We start from the raw sequence: 22,506 nt of genomic DNA on the forward strand, positions 1-22,506 counted from the left end.
ACTTCTCCTCCGACGGGAAGTCAATTTACAGTAACTCCTCTGTCAGTTCCTCTCCTTTTTTTTTTTTTTTTACTTTCAGTCTGGGAAATATGGCTGTGTTAAAGATACACGACCAGGTAAGCTCACACGTCGAGCTAACATCTGGTTAGCTAACGCGAAGTCGTCTGGAAGTGATACAGCAGTTTATTCGAGTATTTACACACACATTGTTCCTTACCATCATGTCCAGTATATTTAGCTTATTTTAATCATGGCGTCAATTAATCGACATTATACATTTTCGTTAGTTCGTTTAAATTAATTTAAAAACATTAACGTGTAGCGGCTAAGCTAATGTACCGCTTCTATCATTTAACTTTAATATCTGACATGTTAGCTAACTAGCTAGCGGTAAAATGATCATTGCAATCATTTGGAGGTGAGCTAACATATCACCTGTTGCCTTAAGTTAGCCGGACTTTCAGAGCATGTTTATATATATCGTGGGCTATTTTATACTTTTGATTGTTCGGAGTGCGTATTTGTTCTGTGTGTGGTGGCGATGCACCAGTGAACACAGCTGGATAGCTATGACTGAGAGGTTATCTGTGTGGCTAACCCTCCTCTCATATTAAAGCAAGTATGCCACGTATTTCTTAGTTATTAACGCAAATTAACTCGATTAAAGCCGGTTCTTTGTCTGCCCCAGGAGTTTGCTTTGTCAGCTGCCTTGCTTCTTCTCTGGGCAGCTACATGGCCAGTCGGTCACCTGTTGCTGCAGATAAGAAAGGCTGTCAGACTGAAATAGCAGGTGAAGTTCATCCAAAGACTGCAGCTGCGTTCACAATTCAGGCACAATCCACGGGGTCAGCAGCTGCTGCTATGAGAGCAACGGTTGCCTGGTTCATCTAGAGTTATAATGGTGGATTTCTGTTTTATTTACTCAAATCAAAAGATTCTTATAATTGGATCTTGAGCATAGTGAAGGATGCGTGATGTTTTGGGCTTACTTTGGTGTATTTTTATTTTAGGTTATATCTGATTTAAAACCTTTTCTTCGACAATTTATTTAGGAGATTAGAAGGGCTAACTGCACAAATATACCAAATACAAAGTAGTCATTGCAGTCACCTAAAAATTAGGGGAAACTTGAATAGAAAAGAATAACGTTGTAACATTGCATAAATTGACAAGATGAAGGATCCTGAAAAAAAGAGACAAAAAGTAACTTTTAGCTTCCGTTACTGAAAATGTAAGTTGACAGCTGTGACTGAGCTTGGGATTTTTCAAGAGGATAGCTGTTGTTTTTAAAACAATGTTGCTGCATGAACCTTGACTGTGTGTAATTAACTGGTGACTATTGATGTAGAACATTAAATACCACAAGACCATGACCAGTGAGTCAAGAGGGTCCTTGATCTAAGCATTCTGTATTTCTTTCTTCTTTTTTTTTAATGCAGAGTGATCAGCAGCATTTCTGTTTATATCCTCTTCCTTCGTATGTTATTTAGGGATAATGGCATAGTTTAGAACTGAATTCAAAGGAGAGATTCGCCTTTCCATGCTGTTCATTTTGGCCAGCGGGCAATTAGGGGAGCTGTACCACAGTGGTTCTGAAAGGAAGATAGGTTTGCCTTAGATCAGCTGGAGTAACTCTGTTGTGGTCACCCAAAAAAAACAACATTATTTTGGCCTGTGGAGTTGAGCACAATATTATGCTGATGATCAGGTTTAATCAGACACTAACTTGAGGGTTTAAATAATTTTCAGCAGTTACGCTATTAACACATTCCACAAGATGTAGTATAGTACATTTTCTGCTTTGTTAGAGTCAATAATGTTTTTATTTTTGTGGCAGTAGTGATCTTTATTTCACAGTCCACAGTGTTTAAGTTTCTGCAGTTAAATCTCGGTTAATCTCATAAAATAATACTGTAGCACTGACAACACGGTTACCAAAGAGCAATTAGCTTAGAAACGGGCAGTCGGTTGTTAATCAAGGAATAAATTATTAATCCCGGGTCCTGTATCAGATCTGTGATAGATTGGGTTTCCCCTTATTTCTATTTCATTATATGCGTTTGTAGACAGAGTTTTAGACCTAAAATGTCTTCTATTTTCTCCCACTTGTTCACTTCCATAATAGGGTTTGGCACATGGTCAGGTAGTAGAAAACTTTGAAAAACCTTTCGAGAATCTGCAGAGTTAAGACCACTTGGAGGGATAACAATAAGCTCTGTCTTCTTGACAGCAAAGTAGAAAGAAACCATGGGTCATTTAACGGTTTTGCAAAGTACAGTAGGTTTTTATTTTATCAGTCGTTTAACAAAGACCATCTTCTTTCCTCTTTGTTGGGTCTACCACTAGGTGGTGTACAAGGGGAGAGTAGAGAGAAAAAGAGGGAAGATGGAGGAATGTAATAAACGATGTTACTGTACTGCTCAGTGAGATATGAATAAACGCGGTTAAGAGTTCTTTGTCTGCTTGAGCTTCTACCTTGTCCTACCTACCAAACTTAACACTCTTCACCTTCTAATATTCTATTTTAATGTAATAAATCAGTAAATTGAGCGTGTGTTAAATTAAAAGTAGTTAAGTTCCCAATAGAAAGAGAAAATTCTTGAAGTATTTATAGTATTTATACACTATGACATCCATGACTTAGAATTCCTATGCTGATGGTTAATACTTGATATACAGGGGTTGAACAATGAAACTGAAACCCCTGTCATTTTAGTGTGGGAGGTTTCATGGCTAAATTGGACCAGCCTGGTAGCCAGTCTTCATTGATTGCACATTGCACCAGTAAGAGCAGAGTGTGAAGGTTCAATTAACAGGGTAAGAGCACAGTTTTGCTCAAAATATTGAAATGCACACAACATTATAGGTGACATACCAGAGTTCAAAAGAGGACAAATTGTTGGTGCACGTCTTGCTGGCGCATCTGTGACCAAGACAGCAAGTCTTTGTGATGTATCAAGAGCCACGGTATCCAGGGTAATGTCAGCATACCACCAAGAAGGACGAACCACATCCAACAGGATTAACTGTGGACGCAAGAGGAAGCTGTCTGAAAGGGATGTTCGGGTGTTAACCCGGATTGTATCCAAAAAACATAAAACCACGGCTGCCCAAATAACGGCAGCATTAAATGTGCACCTCAACTCTCCTGTTTCCACCAGAACTGTCCGTCGGGAGCTCCACAGGGTCAATATACATGGCCGGGCTGCTATAGCCAAACCTTTGGTCACTCATGCCAATGCCAAACGTTGGTTTCAATGGTGCAAGGAGCATAAATCTTGGGCTGTGGACAATGTGAAACATGTATTGTTCTCTGATGAGTCCACCTTTACTGTTTTCCCCACATCCGGGAGAGTTACGGTGTGGAGAAGCCCCAAAGAAGCGTACCACCCAGACTGTTGCATGCCCAGAGTGAAGCATGGGGGTGGATCAGTGATGGTTTGGGCTGCCATATCATGGCATTCCCTTGGCCCAATACTTGTGCTAGATGGGCGCATCACTGCCAAGGACTACTGAACCATTCTTGAGGACCATGTGCATCCAATGGTTCAAACATTGTATCCTGAAGGTGGTGCCGTGTATCAGGATGACCATGCACCAATACACATAGCAAGACTGGTGAAAGATTGGTTTGATGAACATGAAAGTGAAGTTGAACATCTCCCATGGCCTGCACAGTCACCAGATCTAAATATTATTGAGCCACTTTGGGGTGTTTTGGAGGAGTGAGTCAGGAAACGTTTTCCTCCACCAGGATCACGTAGTGACCTGGCCACTATCCTGCAAGAAGAATGGCTTAAAATCCCTCTGACCACTGTGCAGGACTTGTATATGTCATTCTCAAGACGAATTGATGCTGTATTGGACGCAAAAGGAGGCCCTAAACCATACTAATAAATTATTGTGGTCTAAAACCAGGTGTTTCAGTTTCATTGTCCAACCCCTGTAAGATTTGGGAAAAAAAATCAAAGGTCTGCTTTTCTGTTTTCTTTGCATTTTCTAACCTTTATCAGCATTTTTTATTAAACACAGAACATAGTTCATCAAACATACAGTCTTGATGTGTTTACAGACAGAAAAAACATGTCAACAGAAATCTGAAAATTTTAGCCTTTGTCCGGTTTTGCTCACTGGCTGATTTGATTGGTGCATCACTAATAAGTATTGCTGCCTAGTAGGTCATTGATTTTGGAGCCTTGCTTCCTGTCCTGAACTGACCAGTTTTAATTGTCAGAGATCATGCAACATGCCGAAGGCTTTTTATGATCAGTTTCCACTTTCTATTCTTCACTGTTCTCGGTGTTGCTTGCTGACAGAGAATTGGACATGGGGACAACGATTTTGGAGATGTTGGTGACTTTTTGAAAAGCTTAGATTTGTTTTGGCCTCTAGAGGGCATCCTATTATAAAAAAAAAAAACATACTTTAATGTCTTGAATGAGAGGAAATGCTTTTAACATTTAAAGAACCCATTGTCATCACATTATTTGCCACACAGTAGTTGGGGCTTCTGAGATGTCTGTCATTCATGCATCTGCAACATGAATCATAACCAAATAATTTCTAAGTGCCTAACACTATTTTGGTTTTGGTTTATTATATATATTTTTTTACTGTCCGGAGTATTTGCTGCTTTATTCACGCTTAAAATAGTCGATCATCTTTTCTTTATAGTTAGTTGTCTGGATAATCTCCTAAAAAGAAAATGAGATTTATTTAATTTTATCTACTTTGGTCATTTGCTATCTCATGTGTATCCATTGTTGGGAGTTTTACTGACAGATTACGGGACTGCGGTACTAGTGTGAACATAGTTATAAACATAGTGGGTCAGCTAAGGGGCTACTACGATGAAGTTGCCCCTGCATGGTGCTACCCGTCTGCTATGGAGCTGAGTGTTTTCAGGGCCTATTTTCATTTCCACGGCTTGAAAAACTAATGACCGAATCTCGTCTAAGTGTTTTTCACACAATGATGTTCATGTACCCGTGTGTGTGTGTGTGCTCAACTGTATCCTTATGAAGCAGGAGAAGAAGTTTTTCTGTAAGTTTGTCCACATGCTATTGACTGAAACTACTTTGAAATATGATAAGAGCCAAATAGTGAAAGAGTCATATTAAAAAATTTTTTAACAGTTGCACCCCCCCCCAAAAAAACAAAAAAAAACCCCAGTTTTTTTCCAGCATACTGTAGATTAAACGTCGCTTTGTTTACAAGCTCTGCCTAAAAACCGTATTAGCATAGTTGCTCTATGATTCTATCAGATAATACAGCTGATATTAAGTTGTCCTTTTAAACAAGTGAAGGTGCTGGTTAGTTGGATGGAGTCCAATTGTCTACTTTCCAGCATCTGTGTTGCTTTTGTCTTTGAGACTGTGTGGACCAGCCCAGACAAAACACGCTGGCCGACACGTGCTGGCTTTTGTGTTTCTGTTGTAGGATTGCATTTTACACACACACACACACACACACACATAATACTGCATCATGTGGCAGGGGCAGAGCAGAGGTCAGGGAGAGCCTGCAGGCTTTCTGTTACACATGCTCTCTGTCACGTAAAGCTTTGCGCGAAGTTGTCAGTGAGTTGATTGCATTTGCTTTGTCCGATGAAATGCTTTGTGCCATTTATAGGAATCTATACTATCAGCTTGAATGGTTTAGAAACATGAGGGTTTTAGGCTTGGTTTGTAAATGGGGAGTTTAGGCCTACAAAAAACGATCCAATTCACCTCGCTCTTTATTTGCCCTCGTTTTTGCTGTCCCTCCCTCTGAGTTAATGGGGTTGTGTGGCCTGGCAAGATGGCTCCTTTTAGGATCTGGTCTGAATGAGAAGAAGACCGAGACACACACACACACTCACAGCCAGGCACACACAGAATGGTCTTGTTAGCTACCCTCACATTCCCTGGAAAAGCCTGTTTGTTCCAGTTTTATAATGAGATGGGGAGTTTTGAAGCTGTGCCACCGATACACCAAAAAGGATACTGAACCACACATACATGAACACGCTCCTACTGTGTATCCATTGGTATTCATAAGTCCTATAATATTTAAAGAGAGCCTCTTTATTTGGACCAAGTTTTAAATCTGTAAACGTTATATAAATGTTGTACCATACCAAACTATACAACTTTATTATAAAGCACATTAAAACAGCAGCAAGGCCAACCAAAGGGCTGTACAATAAAATGAACATGTTTGTTTACCACATTGTTGTGTAACTTTTATTTAAAAGCCAAGCTTTGTTGGTTATAGCTTTTTAAATGCCATAAGTGTGTCGAGCTAAAGTATAAAAAGCATTTTAGGGCTTCATATCTGACTTTAGTGTATAATAACGAGAGTTTGATCCATGCTGGTTTGGCACTAAACTCATAAAACAAGGGTCAGAAGAATCATGTTCTAGTTGCAGAGATTTTAACATCTGTATAGCTCAGCGAAAAACATCTTGGTTGGTAGATTTTCAAAGCATTGTTTTTGACAAAACAAATTGTTACAGTGAAAATGCGGGCAATACCCCTAGATCATTACTACAAACCTTGGTCTATCACATAAAAACACATTAAAATAAACTAACACAAAGTGGTGCTAAATTATAAAGTGAAAGGAGGATACATGGTTTTCAAATTATTTTCCAAATGAAAATCTCACCTTGTAAAACAGTTGTTTTTTTTGCTGTTGTTGCAGCTGCAAGTCTTTTGGGGAACAACTGTGCTTGTAAACAATAATGGGTTTCAATTGTCTTTCAAAACATAAACACAGCATGCTCAAGATCTCTTGGAACCAGCAGTTGAAAAATAAATCGGACAGTAAAAATAATCGTCCCAAATCACACCATCAGTTTCTCAGGATTGCAAACAATTCATGTTTTTAATATTACACCATGGCCAATTTCAGTCTCTCTGTCTTAATTCTGTTATAATAATGTTAAACAATTGCAAAATTTGCCAATCCTACTTCCCTCAGCATGATACCATCTCCACCAAACACTGGTGATGTTGTATTCAGATTGCTCTGCATTGTTTTTGACCTCACAAAAAGTACAGTTTTGGGCTCTTCTGACCAGAGCACTTTCCTTCATATGTTTGCTGTGTCTCCTACATGGGTTGTTGCAAACGTTAAGTGGGACTTCTTATGACTCTTCTTCAGCAATGACTTTCTTCTTGCCACTTCTTTAGAAAAAGTTAGATTTGTGGAGAATGGCTAATAGTTGTGCTGCCAAGACTTCTCCTTATCTTTATCCTGAGCTGTCTGCTGTGTTCCTTGGTCTTCATGATGCTGTTTTTTCACTAATGTTCTCTAAAGAAAACCTCTGAGGCCTTCACAGAACAGCTGGATTTATGTTGAGATGACATTACATACAGGGGAACTATGTGTACTTATTGGGTGACTAATTGCTTGCATTTTATTTGTAAAAAAAAAGGAAAATCAAACCATGTATAATTGTCCAATTCTAGACTATTTTGTTATAAGTTATCTCATATAATCCCCTCAAAAGTGCATTGAAATATGTGGATTTGAAGTGAAACATGCAGAAACGTTCAAGGGGTGTGAATACTTTTGGAAGGTACTGTATATTCAGTAATCTAAGCAGAGATATATTTATCATTTTTCTGCTAGAGTTAAAATAACTTTTAGGGTTCACCCTTCTCTTCTTTCTGTTGCTTTCCTTTAGATGTTAGTATTAGCCTGTCAACCAGATTGCACCCTTTATTGTCTTCTGCTCCAGTCATTGTTACATTTCTTTGTGTTTTGTAGAGCTCCAAGCACCTGCCTACGATTATCTCTCTGTCTGTCTTTCGTTTTCTCTAACTCTTTGATTCCCCTCCCCCCCCTCCCTCTCTTCTGAAAGAGCTGGCTTCAGCAGTCTGAGCGAACTGAGCGATGCATTCCCACTTATACGCCGGGTGCCGCTGCCCAGTCCGAGCTAATCGCAGGGTCTGTGTGCGTGTGTGTTCCTGGCTGCGGCTCAGCACAGAGGACATAGAGCTTCCTGCGTGCTGCTAGGCAGCCCGGACTCATTCTGCCGCATTCATGCCTCGTACCGCCACCATTACGCAGAGGAATTCCCTACTGTCTCCTCCACTGCTCCTCACAGGCAGAGTGAGTGTGGTTTAGAGAGAGAGAGATAGAGGGGAGGAGAGGAGACGGGCTGCAAAGCGACACTGACAGATAGAGGACAGAGCTGGATTTTGTGTTGGATGTTTACATGACGGTGCGCGGCGTTTGTTTATGTGGAGGAGACTTTTTATAGGCTTTACTGCTGACCTCTGTGCCATGGGACTGCGCGCATATTTAAGAAGGAAGAACACTGTGTATTTAAGCATGCAAGTGAGCGTGTGAGTGTTTGTTCCTGATGCGGTCAAAACGGGCCAGCCGTGTGTGTATCGTGGTGCTGGAGGAGGTGGAGGAGGACGAGCCCTCTCCTTCATCCCCACCTCCTCGGCCCAAATCGTCTCTTGAGCTGAGGTCTCATCAAGTCTCTCGAAGGGCTGCTCTGCAGGATGTTAAGGTGAGATGGGAGCTTCTACTCAGTTTTCTTTAGAGTTTGACTATTTTTGTTGTTGTTGTTTTTGTTTTTTACAGGTTCAGGCTTCACATCGTTAAAGATTCATCCTCAGTTTTATATGCAAACCAGTGCACTTTTCATACTTGCACGTCCCATTGCATAAATCTACAATGGACTGCCAGCACCTGTCATCCAGCACTAAAATAGCACAAGTATATTCCGGGCCCATGAGAACAACATGGGTTTGAATGAATGATCAGCAAAGCCTGGTCTTTGTAGTCTCTTGTGCTCTGTGTATAAAGGGCAAGGCCACTGCTGAAAGTAGGGGAAGAGCCTTTTTAAGCTGCGATAGCTGCTCTATGAACTATGCGCTGAGAGAGGGAGGAAGACAGAAAAGATGTGCTGTCTCTAATGACAGCATTGGTGTGTCGCATCATTGTATAGCAGCATGTCTGCCGTTGCTTTTGTTGTAATCAGTTGAAAACGCAGCAAGCAGATCCTTACATAACTGGGTGCTTAGGTTTGAAAAGGAAGGCGCACAGGAAAGTAGGCATACGCTGAGTGTATGGCTTATTAATGTACCACCAAATTATTAGATTATCAGAAGGCTGGATTTAAGTTTAAATTAATAGCATTTACCTGTCACAGTAACTTTTTATAATATAGTAACTTGCCAAAGTATTCACATCCCTTGAACTTTTTCACATTTTGTCACATTACATTTCTAAACTTTCACGTAATTTTTTGGGACTCTGTGATAGACCAACACAGATTGAGGTGGGAGGGAATTAATACTTTCACTGCAAATACAGCTGCGAGCCTCCGTCCCACATTCAAAGTCCTCCCTCAGATTCTCGGGGGAGTTGGGATCTAAATACCGTTGGACCGTTTTAACTCATGGCTGTTTGTTTTGGGTCATCTTGTGCGGAGGTGAACCTCTACCTCTCTCTGAACTCTTTTGAAGCCTATAACTTCCAGTATCACTCTGTACTTCATCCAGCTTCTCAGATCCCTGCTAAGGAAAAGTATCCCCACAGCATGATGCTGACACCACCATATTTCATAGTGGGGAAGGTGTGTTCTGGGTAATGTGCAGTTTTTTTCTGCACAAATAGAATAATGCATACGGGCATAATGCATAAAGTCACGTTTTGGTATTAATCTCACCAGGGTTCCTTCTTCCTCTTTCCTTTGACCGCTTCATGGCTTGTGACAAAATGCAAACAGGACTTCTTCTGGCTTTCCTTGAACAACGGCTTTCTTCTTGCCTCTTTTCCATGAAGGAAACAAGGGAAAAATGACCATGGGCTTCTGGCTGCTTCACTGATTATTGTTCTCCTTGCCAAGCCTGTTAGTTTAACTCAAAGACCAGACCTTGGTGGGTTTGCAGTTGTACCATACTGTATGGTTCGTGTCCCCTGGTCCTTGATGCTGGTCTCTATTGTTCTGTAACAAACCTCCAAGAACTTTGCTGAACAGGTGGATTTATTCTGAGATTGAACTACAAACAAGTGGACTCTATTTACTAATTAGGTGACTTTCAAGTGCAACAATGGATTTTTTTTAGGAGTATCAGAGTAAAGGAGCTGAAAACAAATGCATTTTCCGTCTTTGCAATTTTCCACCACTTTGTTGGTCTATCACAACTAATCCCAGTGAAACACATTAAAGTTTGTGCTTTGGATATAGGTTAAGAATTGTTTAAGGCTCAATAACTTGTTTTTAAGGTACTGTTGGAAAAGCGGATTCTAATATCCTTTGTCGTAAAAGCATTATTTCAATATCTTAGGTTATTTCTAAAATATAACCTAAGGCAATCTTTAAAATAATTTACCCTGATTGTCTCTGAGTTTAAAGTAATGCTTCACTTTTTATTTAAAAAATCTTATAATTAAATGAGTCCTTGCTTGGGCTTACTTTAGAATCTCTTGAAGGTTTCTCATGACTGCAGGGAAAAGCTTTTTTTACAAAGCAGCTGCATGCTGTGGTACTCATGCCAGTACTTCTAAGTGTGCTGCACTACCTGGTGAAGGATGGTTGCCCTGACTGTGTTTGTGCACTTTCAGCGTCCTCTTTTCTAGTTTGTAAAAGTTGTCTAAATTCTCTGGGATTGTTATATATCTTTTCCATATTTGACACACCTTTTCCATAGTATTTGCATTTTAATCTGCTCCTCTGGTTTTACATGGCGAGAGAGTACAGCTTTGCTCGCAGCCAGTCTCAAACAGCCACAACGTTTTAAAATAGTTTTTCTTTCATGTGCTGCATCCTGCAGCTGTCACGAAGAGGTGATCTACAGCCCCGTGGGGCCTATGGCTTCGTCCCAGCCTGAGTGTTACCTGTCCCATCTTTAACTCACATAAATGTGACCCAAGCATAGAAAATGTCTGCGTTTAAAATGAAAGGTTTATGTTTTGTGTCTCTGAAGCCATCTCTGCTTAGAGCCATCTTTAACGTGGACCCAGATGAAGTTCGCTCACTTATCTTTAAGAAGGAGGATGTCAACATTCAGGCAAGTCGAAATCTTTTTCCTTATATTTATCAGAATTTTAAAATATTAATGAACTAAAGAGTATTTCAGAACTGGGCTTTACTCAGTGTCGCATCTCATGGAGGTCTCAGACTGGCAGGACACAAGGGCATGACCTTCACCTGATATCCCTCTTTTTCCTCCCAGTACCTTTTCTCTGTAGTTTTAGTGTTCCGTTTCCATTTTCCCAGTTTATACCCGATTATTTTCCATTCCTTGTTCCTGCACCCTGTGCTTCTGTCCCTCTGTACATATATATTGCTGCTGTCATCACACTGAACTCTCCAGAGTCAGCAGCACCAGCCCAGACCTCTTGCAATCACGTGACCTTTGCTTATTGCCCCACTTTGCTGATTACTCTTCACTGCACTGAAAGAGAGAGAGAGAGAGAGAGGGGTGATGATGATGCAGCAGGCCGTGTTGATAGAGTGAAGAATACAAGTGAAGATGAAGAAATTCTTCTCCTTGTGGCTTCAGTCTCATGTTTCCTGTGGTCGGCAACAGTGTGAAGTCTATAGATTTTGCTCTCACAGCAGATGTGTGCCAGTGTGACCTATGTTAGATTAAAAAATGATGTTACTGTAATTGATGTGCTTTAGGTATTATCTACCCTTATTTTTCTTGTCGTAATGTCGCCGCAGGACAATGAGAAACGGAGCCCACTTCACGCTGCAGCATACCTTGGAGACGCTGAGATCATTGAGCTGCTCATCCTTTCAGGTAAACGTCACAGGCCTGCTGACAAATTTGGCGGTCCATTTAAATAATTTGTCCTCTCTCTATAGGTTTGGTATCTGTTATCTCAGCTGGTCAGGCTTTCAGTAGCCATTCTGATGCATCTTGTGACCATTTCGGTCGCTTCTGTGTATAAACCTTGCCTGGCATAAGCATTCATGTCTCGAAGTTTTTCACAAGCCACAAACTTTCATGTATTTTATTGGGATTGGACTTTAACGCAGCCATTCTTATACATACAGTATCTCACACAAGTGAGTACACCTCTCACATTTTTGTAAATAGCTTATTATATCTTCTCATGGGACAACACTGGAAATGTGACACTTTGATACAATGTAAAGCATTCAGTGTAAAGCTTGTATAACAGTGTACATTTGCCCTCCCCTCAAAATAACTCAACACTCAGCCATTAATGTCTGAACTACTGGCAACAACAGTGAGTACAACCCTAAATGAAAATGTCCAAATTGTGCCCAAAGCGTCAATATTTTGTGTGGCCACGATTTTTTTTTTTTCCAGCACTGCCTTAACTCTCTTGGGCATGCAGTTTACTAGAGCTTCACAGGTCTCCATTGGGATCCTCTTCCACTCCTCCATGACAACTTCACAGAGCTGGTGGATGAGACCTTGCTCCTCCACCTTCTGTTTGAGGATGCCCCACAGATGCTCAGTAGGGTTTAGGTCTGGAGACACGCTTGGTCCGTCCAGGACTTTTTACCCTCAGTTTCTTTAGCAAGGCAGTGGTCGCATTGGAGGTGTGTTTGGGTTCATTACCATGTTGGAATGCTGCCCTGTGGCCCAGTTTCCAAAAGGTCTGCTTCATTATGTCACAGTACATGTTGGCATTCAATGAACGGTAGCTCCCCACAGCCAGTAGCACTCAGGCAGCCCCAAACCATGACACTCCCACCACCATGCTTGACTGTAGGCAAGACACACTTGTATTTGTAATAGGATTTTTTGACAGAAATGATGAGCTTTCTTTACAAGACAAAATGTCTTATAAGATCATGTTAGTTCTATCAGTAAAACTCTGGGAATACGTCAATAAATAGAAAGCTACATAATTAGGTGCTCGTCCTTTTTGCCATAAAGGTGCAGTTATTTTTCTTCTCAAATGAAATCTGAGCCATCCAGCTCTGCGTTGTTCGTTACCTCCCTAAAGGATTTGTCGTGTCATTCATTCACATAAGTTGCCCCTTAATCTGTAATTCACTGTCAACATCATGATGTAACTGTCTCATGGTGATCTCCTGCTAGTTATCATTTGATAGGGATCGCACATAATGAGGGGGGGCTGCGTAACACAGGAGTAGGGGTAGAGTGACTGCGTTGATGTGTGTGTGTGTGTGTGTGAAGAGCTAGCAACAGGTGCAGCTTTAGGGCTAATTTAACCCCCAAGCTGTGCCAAAAAGGATCAGCTGAGATGTTTTGCCTTCAGGGCACCGCTGGCTCTCTCTTCCTAGAAGCCAAGTGAGCCGTCTAAGTAGATTCAGTTTGTCCGCAGTTGTTTTGTGTACTACGTTTAATGTTTAGATCTTTTTCTTTTCTAAATAAATTAAAATAAAATAAAAAATGGGGCAAATAAAATGGAGACTTCTTTAACGTTTCATTTTTCCACTCTAATCTGTTCTCTTATTTAAGGAGCCAGAGTTAATGCCAAAGATAACAAGTGGTTGACTCCTCTCCACCGTGCTGTGGCTTCTTGTAGTGAGGTAACAGTTTTATACAGACGCACTTGTTCATGTGTTTGTTTTAGTTGAATCCCATTTTGTGACAAACAGTGAAATTTACTGAATAGATCGGGGTTATTTTACCTTTTCATGGAGAAATCATCATTTGACCTGAAAAATGTAACCCATTTAGGAGATCCTCTTGTTTAAGCATGCATGCAGACATTAATTAAGTGGTATATCTTGTCTAATAAAGACCGATGTAGGATACTTATACAGGCTGTATGTAGCTATTTAAACCTGAGTATGTTGGATAAGCCATAAGAATTTCTATGATTGTTCTTGGTCATGGGCAGCATGCCCACACTAACACAGGCTGCTCGTATTCTTTCACTTTCTTTGTCCTATTCTAAGCATGAATGTCCCTAAGAATAGCAAAGAGTCTTCTAACAATGACACAGCCACCTACAAACACCGGCATGTATTCTGTTAGAGTGTCACCCAGCAAGACCCTCTGTCCTCACGGCCTGACCCCATGACTCGCTTTATCTTTAGGATGCAGTGACGGTGCTGCTGAAGCACAGCGCAGACGTAAATGCTCGGGACAAGAATTGGCAGACGCCGCTGCACGTAGCAGCCAGCAACAAGGCGGTCCGCTGTGCCGAGGCTTTGGTCCCATTGCTGAGCAACGTGAACGTATCTGACCGCGCAGGACGCAACGCACTGCACCACGCCGCCTTTAGTGGCCATGTAGAGGTTGGTTAGTTTTCTTTGGTACGCACAGACAAGAATGCAAAAACAGTTTATTTTTAGTAAAGGTTTAAGGATTTTCTGAAATGCAACAAATAATTAACTTGTTTGGAGCTTGTTTTGACAGACACACGTACAAAATAACTGAGGGTTTTTCTGGCTTCACTCAATAAATATCAAAAACCATCAAAACCAGTTGGGTGAAGCACAAGATAACAATTTATTTATATCAGGCTTCATTTTAAATTATACATAAAAAACATTTGGAAGGATACTAATTGTGGCAAAAAGACACATGACAGTTTTTTCTTACAGACCAGTGGTCATGTGGACTCGTGTAACCATAGAACAAGGGTTCACTGTCTTTCAGTCTGTCTGGGATGACCTTCTGAATTGATATACGGCTTCCATTTTGCATAATTTAGCCCGAGGTTACATTTCTGGATTGACGTTTTGTAAAAACACCTTAAGCTTATGGTGAATGCTGCTTTTATATCCGATCCTGACATCTCTGCCTGTCAGTCTGATGATTGAAAAACCTTCCAAAATAGTGTTAATGATCATATTCTGTAATATGTTTCCCTTCCTATTTGTCTTAATTTGCCCAAACCAAACACAAATGATCTGATGTACAGATGCTGCATTTAGTTACTTTTGCCATTTGTATTCATTAAAGAAAGCTGCAAACTACTCAGTGTACAAAGTATTTTTGTTGCAATGTACAATGCTTCTTCTCTATCTGCAAATGGGGCCTGTACATGAGCACTTATTAAATTTAAAAAAACATCTATTAGATGGTGAAATTGCTGCTCTCCAGAGGAGCCAACATTAATGCGTTTGACAAGAAGGACAGGAGAGCCATCCACTGGGCGGCCTACATGGGTGAGATTGTAGAAACATTAATTGGTACTTTCTGAGCTAGATGATATTTATTAAATTTCAAAAAAAGATTTTCTCCTCACCTCTGGCCGATTTGTCTTTCTCAGGTCACCTGGAGGTTGTGAAGTTACTGGTGGCCAGTGGGGCTGAGGTCGACTGTAAGGACAAGAAGGCCTACACGCCGCTTCATGCAGCCGCCTCCAGTGGCATGAGCAGCACGGTGCACTACCTGCTAAGCCTTGGTGCCCATGTCAGTGCACACAAATGCATACGTGCTTCAGCAATATTGTTAAAATTAAATTAAATAGTACCGAAGTATTGTTCCTCCCCGCTTAGGTAAATGAGGGTAACACCTACGGCAACACGCCGCTCCATTTGGCCTGTTACAACGGACAGGACGTGGTGGTGGGCGAGCTCATCGAGGCAGGAGCTGATGTAAATCAAGTGAGTGGGCATGACTCCAAGAGAAGCTCCATATTTACTCGGCTTGTTTCCCTTAATTGTTTGGTACGTTACCTAAGGTGAACGAGAGAGGGTTTTCTGCACTTCACTTCGCTTCGTCTTCACGCCAAGGTGCGCTGTGCCAGGAGCTGCTGCTGGCCCACGGAGCATGCATCAACTTGAAGGTTTGTCAATATTTAGCCACACTTTCATACTAATGCTTAAACACACAAGCTTAGCCAGAACGCTGTGTTTACTCTACGTTTATTTAACTGAAACAGTTTAATACAAACATTGCACTGTAGAATACAAGTTACTGATTTCCACATGTGCATCTGCAGCTTTTAAAGTCTCATACCTCTGGGGAATTTCTTTCACATTTTGTCACCGTATACCTACAAACTTTATTTTGCTTCATTACCAACACAATATAATGCATAATTGTGAAGGGAAAAGATGGTTTTAATAAATTTGTTTTTTACAAATAAAAATAAGAAACAAGTGCTCCGTCTATTACTCTTATGCCCCTGAATGTCAGCTAAACTGAGCTGTTTAGCTTGCATGCAGTAAGCTGTTTGCAGGTAAGCAAAACGCAGTGTTCTGCATAGTTTCTGCTTCGTGTGGTAGAAAGACTAACTCCGCACATGGGCAATGACGCTAAACGTACAACCAGGGCAACAATGGCATGGTTTATATTCAGGCATATTCATAAGTAAAAATGGCCCAGTCAAACTCCAGACATAAATCCAATGAAGAAACTGTTTATAGTAACTCGGTTTGGGCTGTTGTGCAAAAAAAGAAAAAACATTTCTATCCTTAGACGTGCAAAAATGGTAGACCATAAACCATATAGCTTCCTTTTCAGAATTATGTGCTGTAGTCTATCACCAGAAACCCCAATAAAATACCGGAAAGTCTGTTGCTATAATGTGACAAAATTAGCATGTTTTAATACTTTCGCACTGAGCTGATGTCTATTCTGCTCAGTGTTGAGCAGAAAGCTGAAATGACAGTTTGCTTAACACTTTGGTTGCAGTGATGGAAAACTGTTATCAGTGTTTCAGCAGCCTCAAGATGTGAGACCATATGGTAGTTGCAGGGGGAGGAATGGCTGCCCAAGGCAGAGAGCTGCTCAGACATTATGCGTGTGTGTGGGTGTTTGTGTTGTTCACTAGGGATCCATTTGTTTGTTCAAAGGATGAGTCCTAGTATTTTACTACCTCTAAACATCTCTTTCTTGTTTTTTAAATGCATCTGTCCAGAGTAAGGATGGTAAGACCCCCCTTCACATGGCAGCTACGCATGGACGCTTCTCCTGCTCCCAGGCCCTCATTCAAAATGGTGCGAGTGCTTTGTTTTTTTCCAGAGATTAAACTTTATCTGGATATCAGGTTAGTTTTTCTTCTTGTTCTTCTTTAAATATTTGTATATCTGAATTTTTTGTTGTTGTTATTGTGTACATAGGAGCTGAGACAAACTATGAAGACAGAAGCAGAAACACTGCCCTACACATTGCAGCCCGCTATGGCCATGAGCTCATCATCACATCGCTCATCAAACACGGAGCCAACATTGCCAAGTCAGTTATGCTGACATTTAACCATCTGTGTATTTTCCCACAGTTAGATTTTTTTGCTTTAGTGATAAAAGTAAATATCCACTTTGATGAGATGCAATGTTTAGGGCCTTCACACCTTCTCGGTCATACCTGTAAGAACTTGTTTTTCATATTCTAGGAGAGGCATTCATGGGATGTTACCGCTACACCTGGCAGCTCTCAGCGGCTTCTCCAATTGCTGCAGGAAGCTGCTGTCCTCAGGTAGAGTCACGCTCAGACCATCCCTGCCAGCAGAATCACCTGCTTGACATCCAAATTGATGCTGACTGCATATTTGTACAGGATTTGTAATAGACACCCCTGATGACTTTGGAAGGACGTGTCTGCATGCTGCTGCAGCTGGAGGGTGACTATTTTTGCTTACCGTGTTACGGGGTCTTTTTTATTTTATTTTTTTCATTTCGCTGGATTTTTGAGTATATCAAAGTCGTACTTGTTTCAGTTTAGTGTTTTTTGTTTATTGTAAACCAGCATTTTTCTGGTAGTCAATTGTTCGCTGGTTTATCAGTTTTAATCATCTTTTAAAACAGAAACCTGGAGTGTCTGAACCTGCTCTTAAACACAGGAGCTGACTTTAACAGGAAGGACAACTATGGAAGGTAAATTCAATTGTCAAAACTAGGGATGCTCTGATCAGGTTTTATGCTGCCTATTGTGATACCGATCACCCATGAGTGCTGATCACTGACGATCACCGATACCGATCACATGTATTGGATGTAAATATTTTGGTTTACATATAAGTGCTGCTGACTATGTCATCTGGAACATGTTTTTACTTTTTCAATACAGAAAACGTGCAGGCACAATGCAGCAACAATTCAGTCACAAGCACAACTGAAAAATGTGCTATCAGTAATACAGTCTTGAAGACATTGGGGCTCTCAACAGGCTAAATAATGCAGGGCTACGTCTGAAATATTTACATCCCAGTAGCACGTAGCGGGGTTGAGAAAGGCTGGTCATCTAGCCCGATGAACTCATTTATTTTTCGGGTTATTTGCCTTCTGAATGTCACACTCATATGGAAGAGTGTTGGCAATTGTGGGCTGCGTTACCTGCCGTCTGACTGCTACAGGTGTCTTCTTTTTACTCTCTGCAATGAGCCTCAAAAACTCACCATAATCTGCCAAATGCTTAACCTTTAAAGCCGTATAAATTCATTGTGAAACATTTTGACGTGCTTCCCCTGTGAGGTATTTTTCTGTTGCATGCGGTGCAGGACACAAACTTTACTCTAACACAGTGTCGAAGTTGCTGGACCTCTACAGGCTGCAAAGCTTTAGGTACAGGTGATCAGGTTTTGTCGGCAACAAAATGCATTGATCAGCATACACCGATTACATAATTTGTCACGGAAAGTTGCAGATAATGATCGGTGGTCGATCAATCGGAACACTACTAGTCAAAACTATGTTACAGGTTCAAATGCAGTGCCAAAATTGCCTTAAGAAAAGCGCTAAAATGAAAGGAAGTAGGAAAGTTTGTTCTCTTTTCTTTGTAGTAGACAATAAAGCCCTCACTTGCCTCAGCTGTGGTTGGTTTTAATTTTCTGACTCTCTCAGGGCTCCACTACACTATGCATCAGCCAACTGTAACTACCAGTGTGTGTTTGCTCTGGTGGGCTCTGGGGCAAGTGTTAATGATCTGGATCAGAACAGCTGCAGCCCTCTGCACTACGCCGCTGCTGCCGACTCAGATGGAAAGTAAGTTCATCTTTCTGTTTTTAATAGGAACCACTCGTATATAAACCCTGGGTATTTGCATGGAAAAAAACATCGTCTTTGGTTTTAGATGTGTGGAGTACCTGCTGAGGAACGATGCTGATCCTGGAGTAAAGGACAGACAGGGTTACAATACAGTGCACTATGCCTCAGCGTATGGGCGCACGCTTTGTCTGGAGCTGGTGAGCAGAGTTCCTGCAGTCAGTGGAAATAATTTCAAAATCAAGTGCAAATTCATATCTGTTATTGTTTTGTTTCTCCTTTAGATTGCCAGTGTGAGACCTCTTGATGTGGTAAGAAAAGCTTACTAAGATCTCAACTAGCAGAATAACTTCACTAAATATTTTGACGTGCATTGATGTGCATATAAACTGGCAGGATAAAGTTGTTTACTTCATGAACATTGTATGAAAATGATTATAAATATCATCTGGGGATAAAGGATTTTTAAATCCAATCCAATGTCATGATGAAGACCTGCACAAGTCTTTTGTGAAGAGAGAGATAAGTTCAAAAAGTCAGATTTCGGGACACGATGAACACTTGTTTCACGAAAGTTAGCTCAACCTCTGTTGTATTTTAAGCAGCCAGATGACCAGTGTGGATCTGGATTTCTTTCTGTTTACAGCTGGATCTCTTTGCTTCCTTAAGAAGTGTTTACAGCTCTGTTCTTTAAGGTGTTCATTTTCGATCAAATCATCTGAGATGCATGTTTGTATGCAGGGTGAAGACCAACTGAAAGGGTGTACAAAATGCTTCCTAAATTATCTATAAACTTCTTGTTCTAAACATAATAAAACCTCCTCAGTCAACTGTACTACAATCCTTTTACCAAATTTTAAGCACATTACATTTCTGGGGAACTTTATTGAGCCAATTGCTTGCCATTTGTGTAATCTGTAAACTGTTTTTTGTGTTTCAGTTAATGGAGACATCAGGAACAGACATCCTGAGGGACTCTGACAACCAGGCGCCCCTAAGTCCACTCCATCTGGCGGTTAGTTTCAAGATTTGAGATAGTCTTAAGTGTCTTTTACATCCACAATTCAGTTAGCTTTTTGTATTTCAAAGCCAACTGTATGTTTGGTGTTTACTTTTCATTTATTTAAGGCTTACCACGGACACTGTGGGGCATTAGAGGTTCTCCTGGCATCCCTGCTGGACGTGGACGTGCGCAGCCCGGACGGACGGACCCCTCTAGGTTTAGCCTGCTCCAGGGGCCATCAGGAATGCGTGTCACTGCTGCTACATCACCGCGCCTCTCCCATGACCCGTGACTACATATACAAAAAGACATCCTTACATGCTGCAGGTAACATCATCAGGACATTACATGCACACACAAGCTTAACTGGGAGAATCTTCACATCACATGAAGTAGGCTGTTGTTGCAAAAAATGAAACCCGTCTCTCTCTGTCTGCTGCAGCTATGAATGGCCACCCAGAATGTCTTCACCTGCTTCTGAGTAGCAACAATCAACACATTAATGTGGATGCACAAGACAACAACAGACAGTGAGTTTTATTTTCCGATTTTTGTTCAGAAATGTGGTCTGGAGTTAAAAAATAAATGAAATACTCGCGCTTACTGAGCTACTGCTTATTTCCCCACAGAACTCCTCTGATGTTGGCAGTGCTGAATGGACACACAGAGTGTGTGTACTCTCTGCTCAATCAAGGAGCCTGTGTGGAGACTCAGGACCGCTGGGGTCGGACAGCACTGCACCGTGGGGTGAGACCATCAACCACATGCTCTAATGTTGGTACTTTTACTGTCTGTTTGTGATGGGGCTTCATAAGACGAAGCGGTAGAGGGCAAAAGGCTTTGCATCTTTTGCAAAACGGGGTTTTAATTAATGCTACAAAGATCTGTAATAATTATCCCAAAACCCTGTTGGTGCCTGAGGGGGGTGGACTCACTGAGCTTTGCCTTGCTAATTTATTCATACTACTTGAAAATTTTGCTTTTTCTTCCACTTTAAAATTAAGCACTACTTTATTTATTAAAGCTTAAGCCTCTTTGTAGAATCAAAATATATACCGTACAGCAAAACAAATTGTGTAACGTTTTAACATTCACCATCTGAACCTCTTGACACGGATCTTTACTTTTGTATTTTTTCATTGGTGTTCATCTCATTGACCTCTTGTGTTTTGTTAAGGGTGGTTTACATGACGCAGATTATAATAGAACGTTTGCTCATTCTTTTGATGCTGGCCATGTATATTTTGCAGGCCACCACAGGCCAGGATGAGTGTGTGGAGGCTCTCCTCCAGCGAGGGGCCAGTGTGTGTGTGAAGGACATTCGGGGCCGCATCCCGCTGCACTTAGCTTCGGCTTGTGGCCACGTGGGAGTCCTGGGAACTCTCCTGCAGACCACCACCCCATCCGATACTCACCTCACAGACAACCAGGGCTACACACCGTTGCACTGGGCCTGCTATAACGGTACTGGAACTCAGCATGCCCTCATCTCTGTCTTGCTTGAAGTTCCTACAGAATAATAACATTTGTGCCATAATGTCTTTCCTGTCTAGGGTATGATGCATGCGTGGAGGTTTTGTTAGATCACGAGGTGTTCAGGAAGATTAAAGGAAACTCCTTCAGCCCGCTGCACTGTGCTGTGTAAGGCAGCTGCTGTTTGCACTCCTGAATGCTGATGTGTGGATAGATGTCGTCTAAAGGTATTTGATACAGAGTGTTTTTGTGTTTCAGTATAAACGATAACGAGGGGGTGGCTGAGATGTTAATTGACTCCCTGGGTGCAATAATCGTCAATACCACAGACTCCAAGGGAAGGTGAGAGAGGATATAAGGTGCAGGTTTTTTTATTATTATTTGTGAGCAAACTCATACTTCAGTATGAAACTCTGTTGTTGTAGAACCCCCCTCCATGCCGCTGCATTTTCTGACCACGTGGAGTGCATTTCTCTTCTTCTGAGCCACGGAGCTCAGCCCAACGTCATCGACAGACTCACACACAAAACACCGCTAATGATGGCAGCTCTGAACGGACAGACCAACGCCGTGGGTGAGTGTATTCACTCACGTCTACAAGGACACACCATAGACCTGCGTATATATATTTTTCCTGTTTACATGTATTTTCCTTTTTTTTTTATTTGATTTATGTGTAACAGAGGTGCTGGTGAGCAGTGGCAAAACAGAATTGTCCCTGCAGGACGTAAACCGGAACACTGCGCTGCATCTAGCGTGTAGCAAGGTAAAAACCCTTCACATATTTTAGGTAATCCATTAATTTTCTAAATCAGCTTAATTCTTACAGGGTGACAGGGGGGCTGGTGCCTAACTCCAGCAGAAGCGGGTTCTCCAGTCCGTCACAGAGCAGCCCAGAGACACAGGACAGTCATGCATGCACCTTAAGGTCGATATAGATAGACCAAATAACCTAACATGTCTTTGCACTGTGGGAGGAAGATGGAGCACCTGGAGAGAACCCATAAAATGCTCAGGGAGAACATGTAAAGTTCAGGCAGAAATGCTAGGATTTGAACTCAGTTTGCTGCAAGCAGTTTGCAGTGCTAACAGCTGTGCCACTGCAGCCTCATTCCTTTAGTATTACAATGTTGTCAGTAGTTAGTGGGAAGGATGACACTGACAGATAATTGGGCATGTAAATGGACGT

The 22,506-nt window shown here is 41.4% G+C and overlaps 1 protein-coding gene across 3 annotated transcripts in view; it reads left to right on the forward strand.

Moving 5' to 3' along the window:
- The window catches only part of LOC124879399 (serine/threonine-protein phosphatase 6 regulatory ankyrin repeat subunit A), a 26,384-nt gene continuing 3,878 nt past the window's right edge, over window positions 1–22,506 (forward strand). Inside the window, exons 1-26 of one of the 3 annotated variants that reach the window (XM_047383951.1) lie at window positions 7,899–8,509; window positions 10,935–11,018; window positions 11,678–11,756; window positions 13,419–13,489; window positions 14,003–14,203; window positions 14,992–15,079; window positions 15,184–15,326; window positions 15,413–15,520; window positions 15,598–15,702; window positions 16,780–16,858; window positions 16,982–17,096; window positions 17,254–17,336; window positions 17,418–17,481; window positions 17,666–17,734; window positions 18,701–18,841; window positions 18,930–19,041; window positions 19,126–19,152; window positions 19,782–19,856; window positions 19,970–20,171; window positions 20,287–20,374; window positions 20,474–20,591; window positions 21,095–21,308; window positions 21,398–21,485; window positions 21,576–21,659; window positions 21,743–21,891; window positions 22,001–22,083. In XM_047383951.1, the coding sequence (XP_047239907.1) occupies window positions 8,354–8,509; window positions 10,935–11,018; window positions 11,678–11,756; window positions 13,419–13,489; window positions 14,003–14,203; window positions 14,992–15,079; window positions 15,184–15,326; window positions 15,413–15,520; window positions 15,598–15,702; window positions 16,780–16,858; window positions 16,982–17,096; window positions 17,254–17,336; window positions 17,418–17,481; window positions 17,666–17,734; window positions 18,701–18,841; window positions 18,930–19,041; window positions 19,126–19,152; window positions 19,782–19,856; window positions 19,970–20,171; window positions 20,287–20,374; window positions 20,474–20,591; window positions 21,095–21,308; window positions 21,398–21,485; window positions 21,576–21,659; window positions 21,743–21,891; window positions 22,001–22,083 (2,826 nt within the window). In that variant the 5' untranslated portion in view covers window positions 7,899–8,353. Of the gene's footprint in view, window positions 117–7,898; window positions 8,510–10,934; window positions 11,019–11,677; window positions 11,757–13,418; window positions 13,490–14,002; window positions 14,204–14,991; window positions 15,080–15,183; window positions 15,327–15,412; window positions 15,521–15,597; window positions 15,703–16,779; window positions 16,859–16,981; window positions 17,097–17,253; window positions 17,337–17,417; window positions 17,482–17,665; window positions 17,735–18,700; window positions 18,842–18,929; window positions 19,042–19,125; window positions 19,153–19,781; window positions 19,857–19,969; window positions 20,172–20,286; window positions 20,375–20,473; window positions 20,592–21,094; window positions 21,309–21,397; window positions 21,486–21,575; window positions 21,660–21,742; window positions 21,892–22,000; window positions 22,084–22,506 lie in introns of those variants that run through there. The other 2 variants (XM_047383953.1, XM_047383952.1) reach the window with 2 other exon arrangements.

Source organism: Girardinichthys multiradiatus, chromosome 13, assembly GCF_021462225.1.
Source record: "Girardinichthys multiradiatus isolate DD_20200921_A chromosome 13, DD_fGirMul_XY1, whole genome shotgun sequence".
In the NCBI taxonomy this organism is placed as follows: Eukaryota; Metazoa; Chordata; class Actinopteri; order Cyprinodontiformes; family Goodeidae; genus Girardinichthys; species Girardinichthys multiradiatus.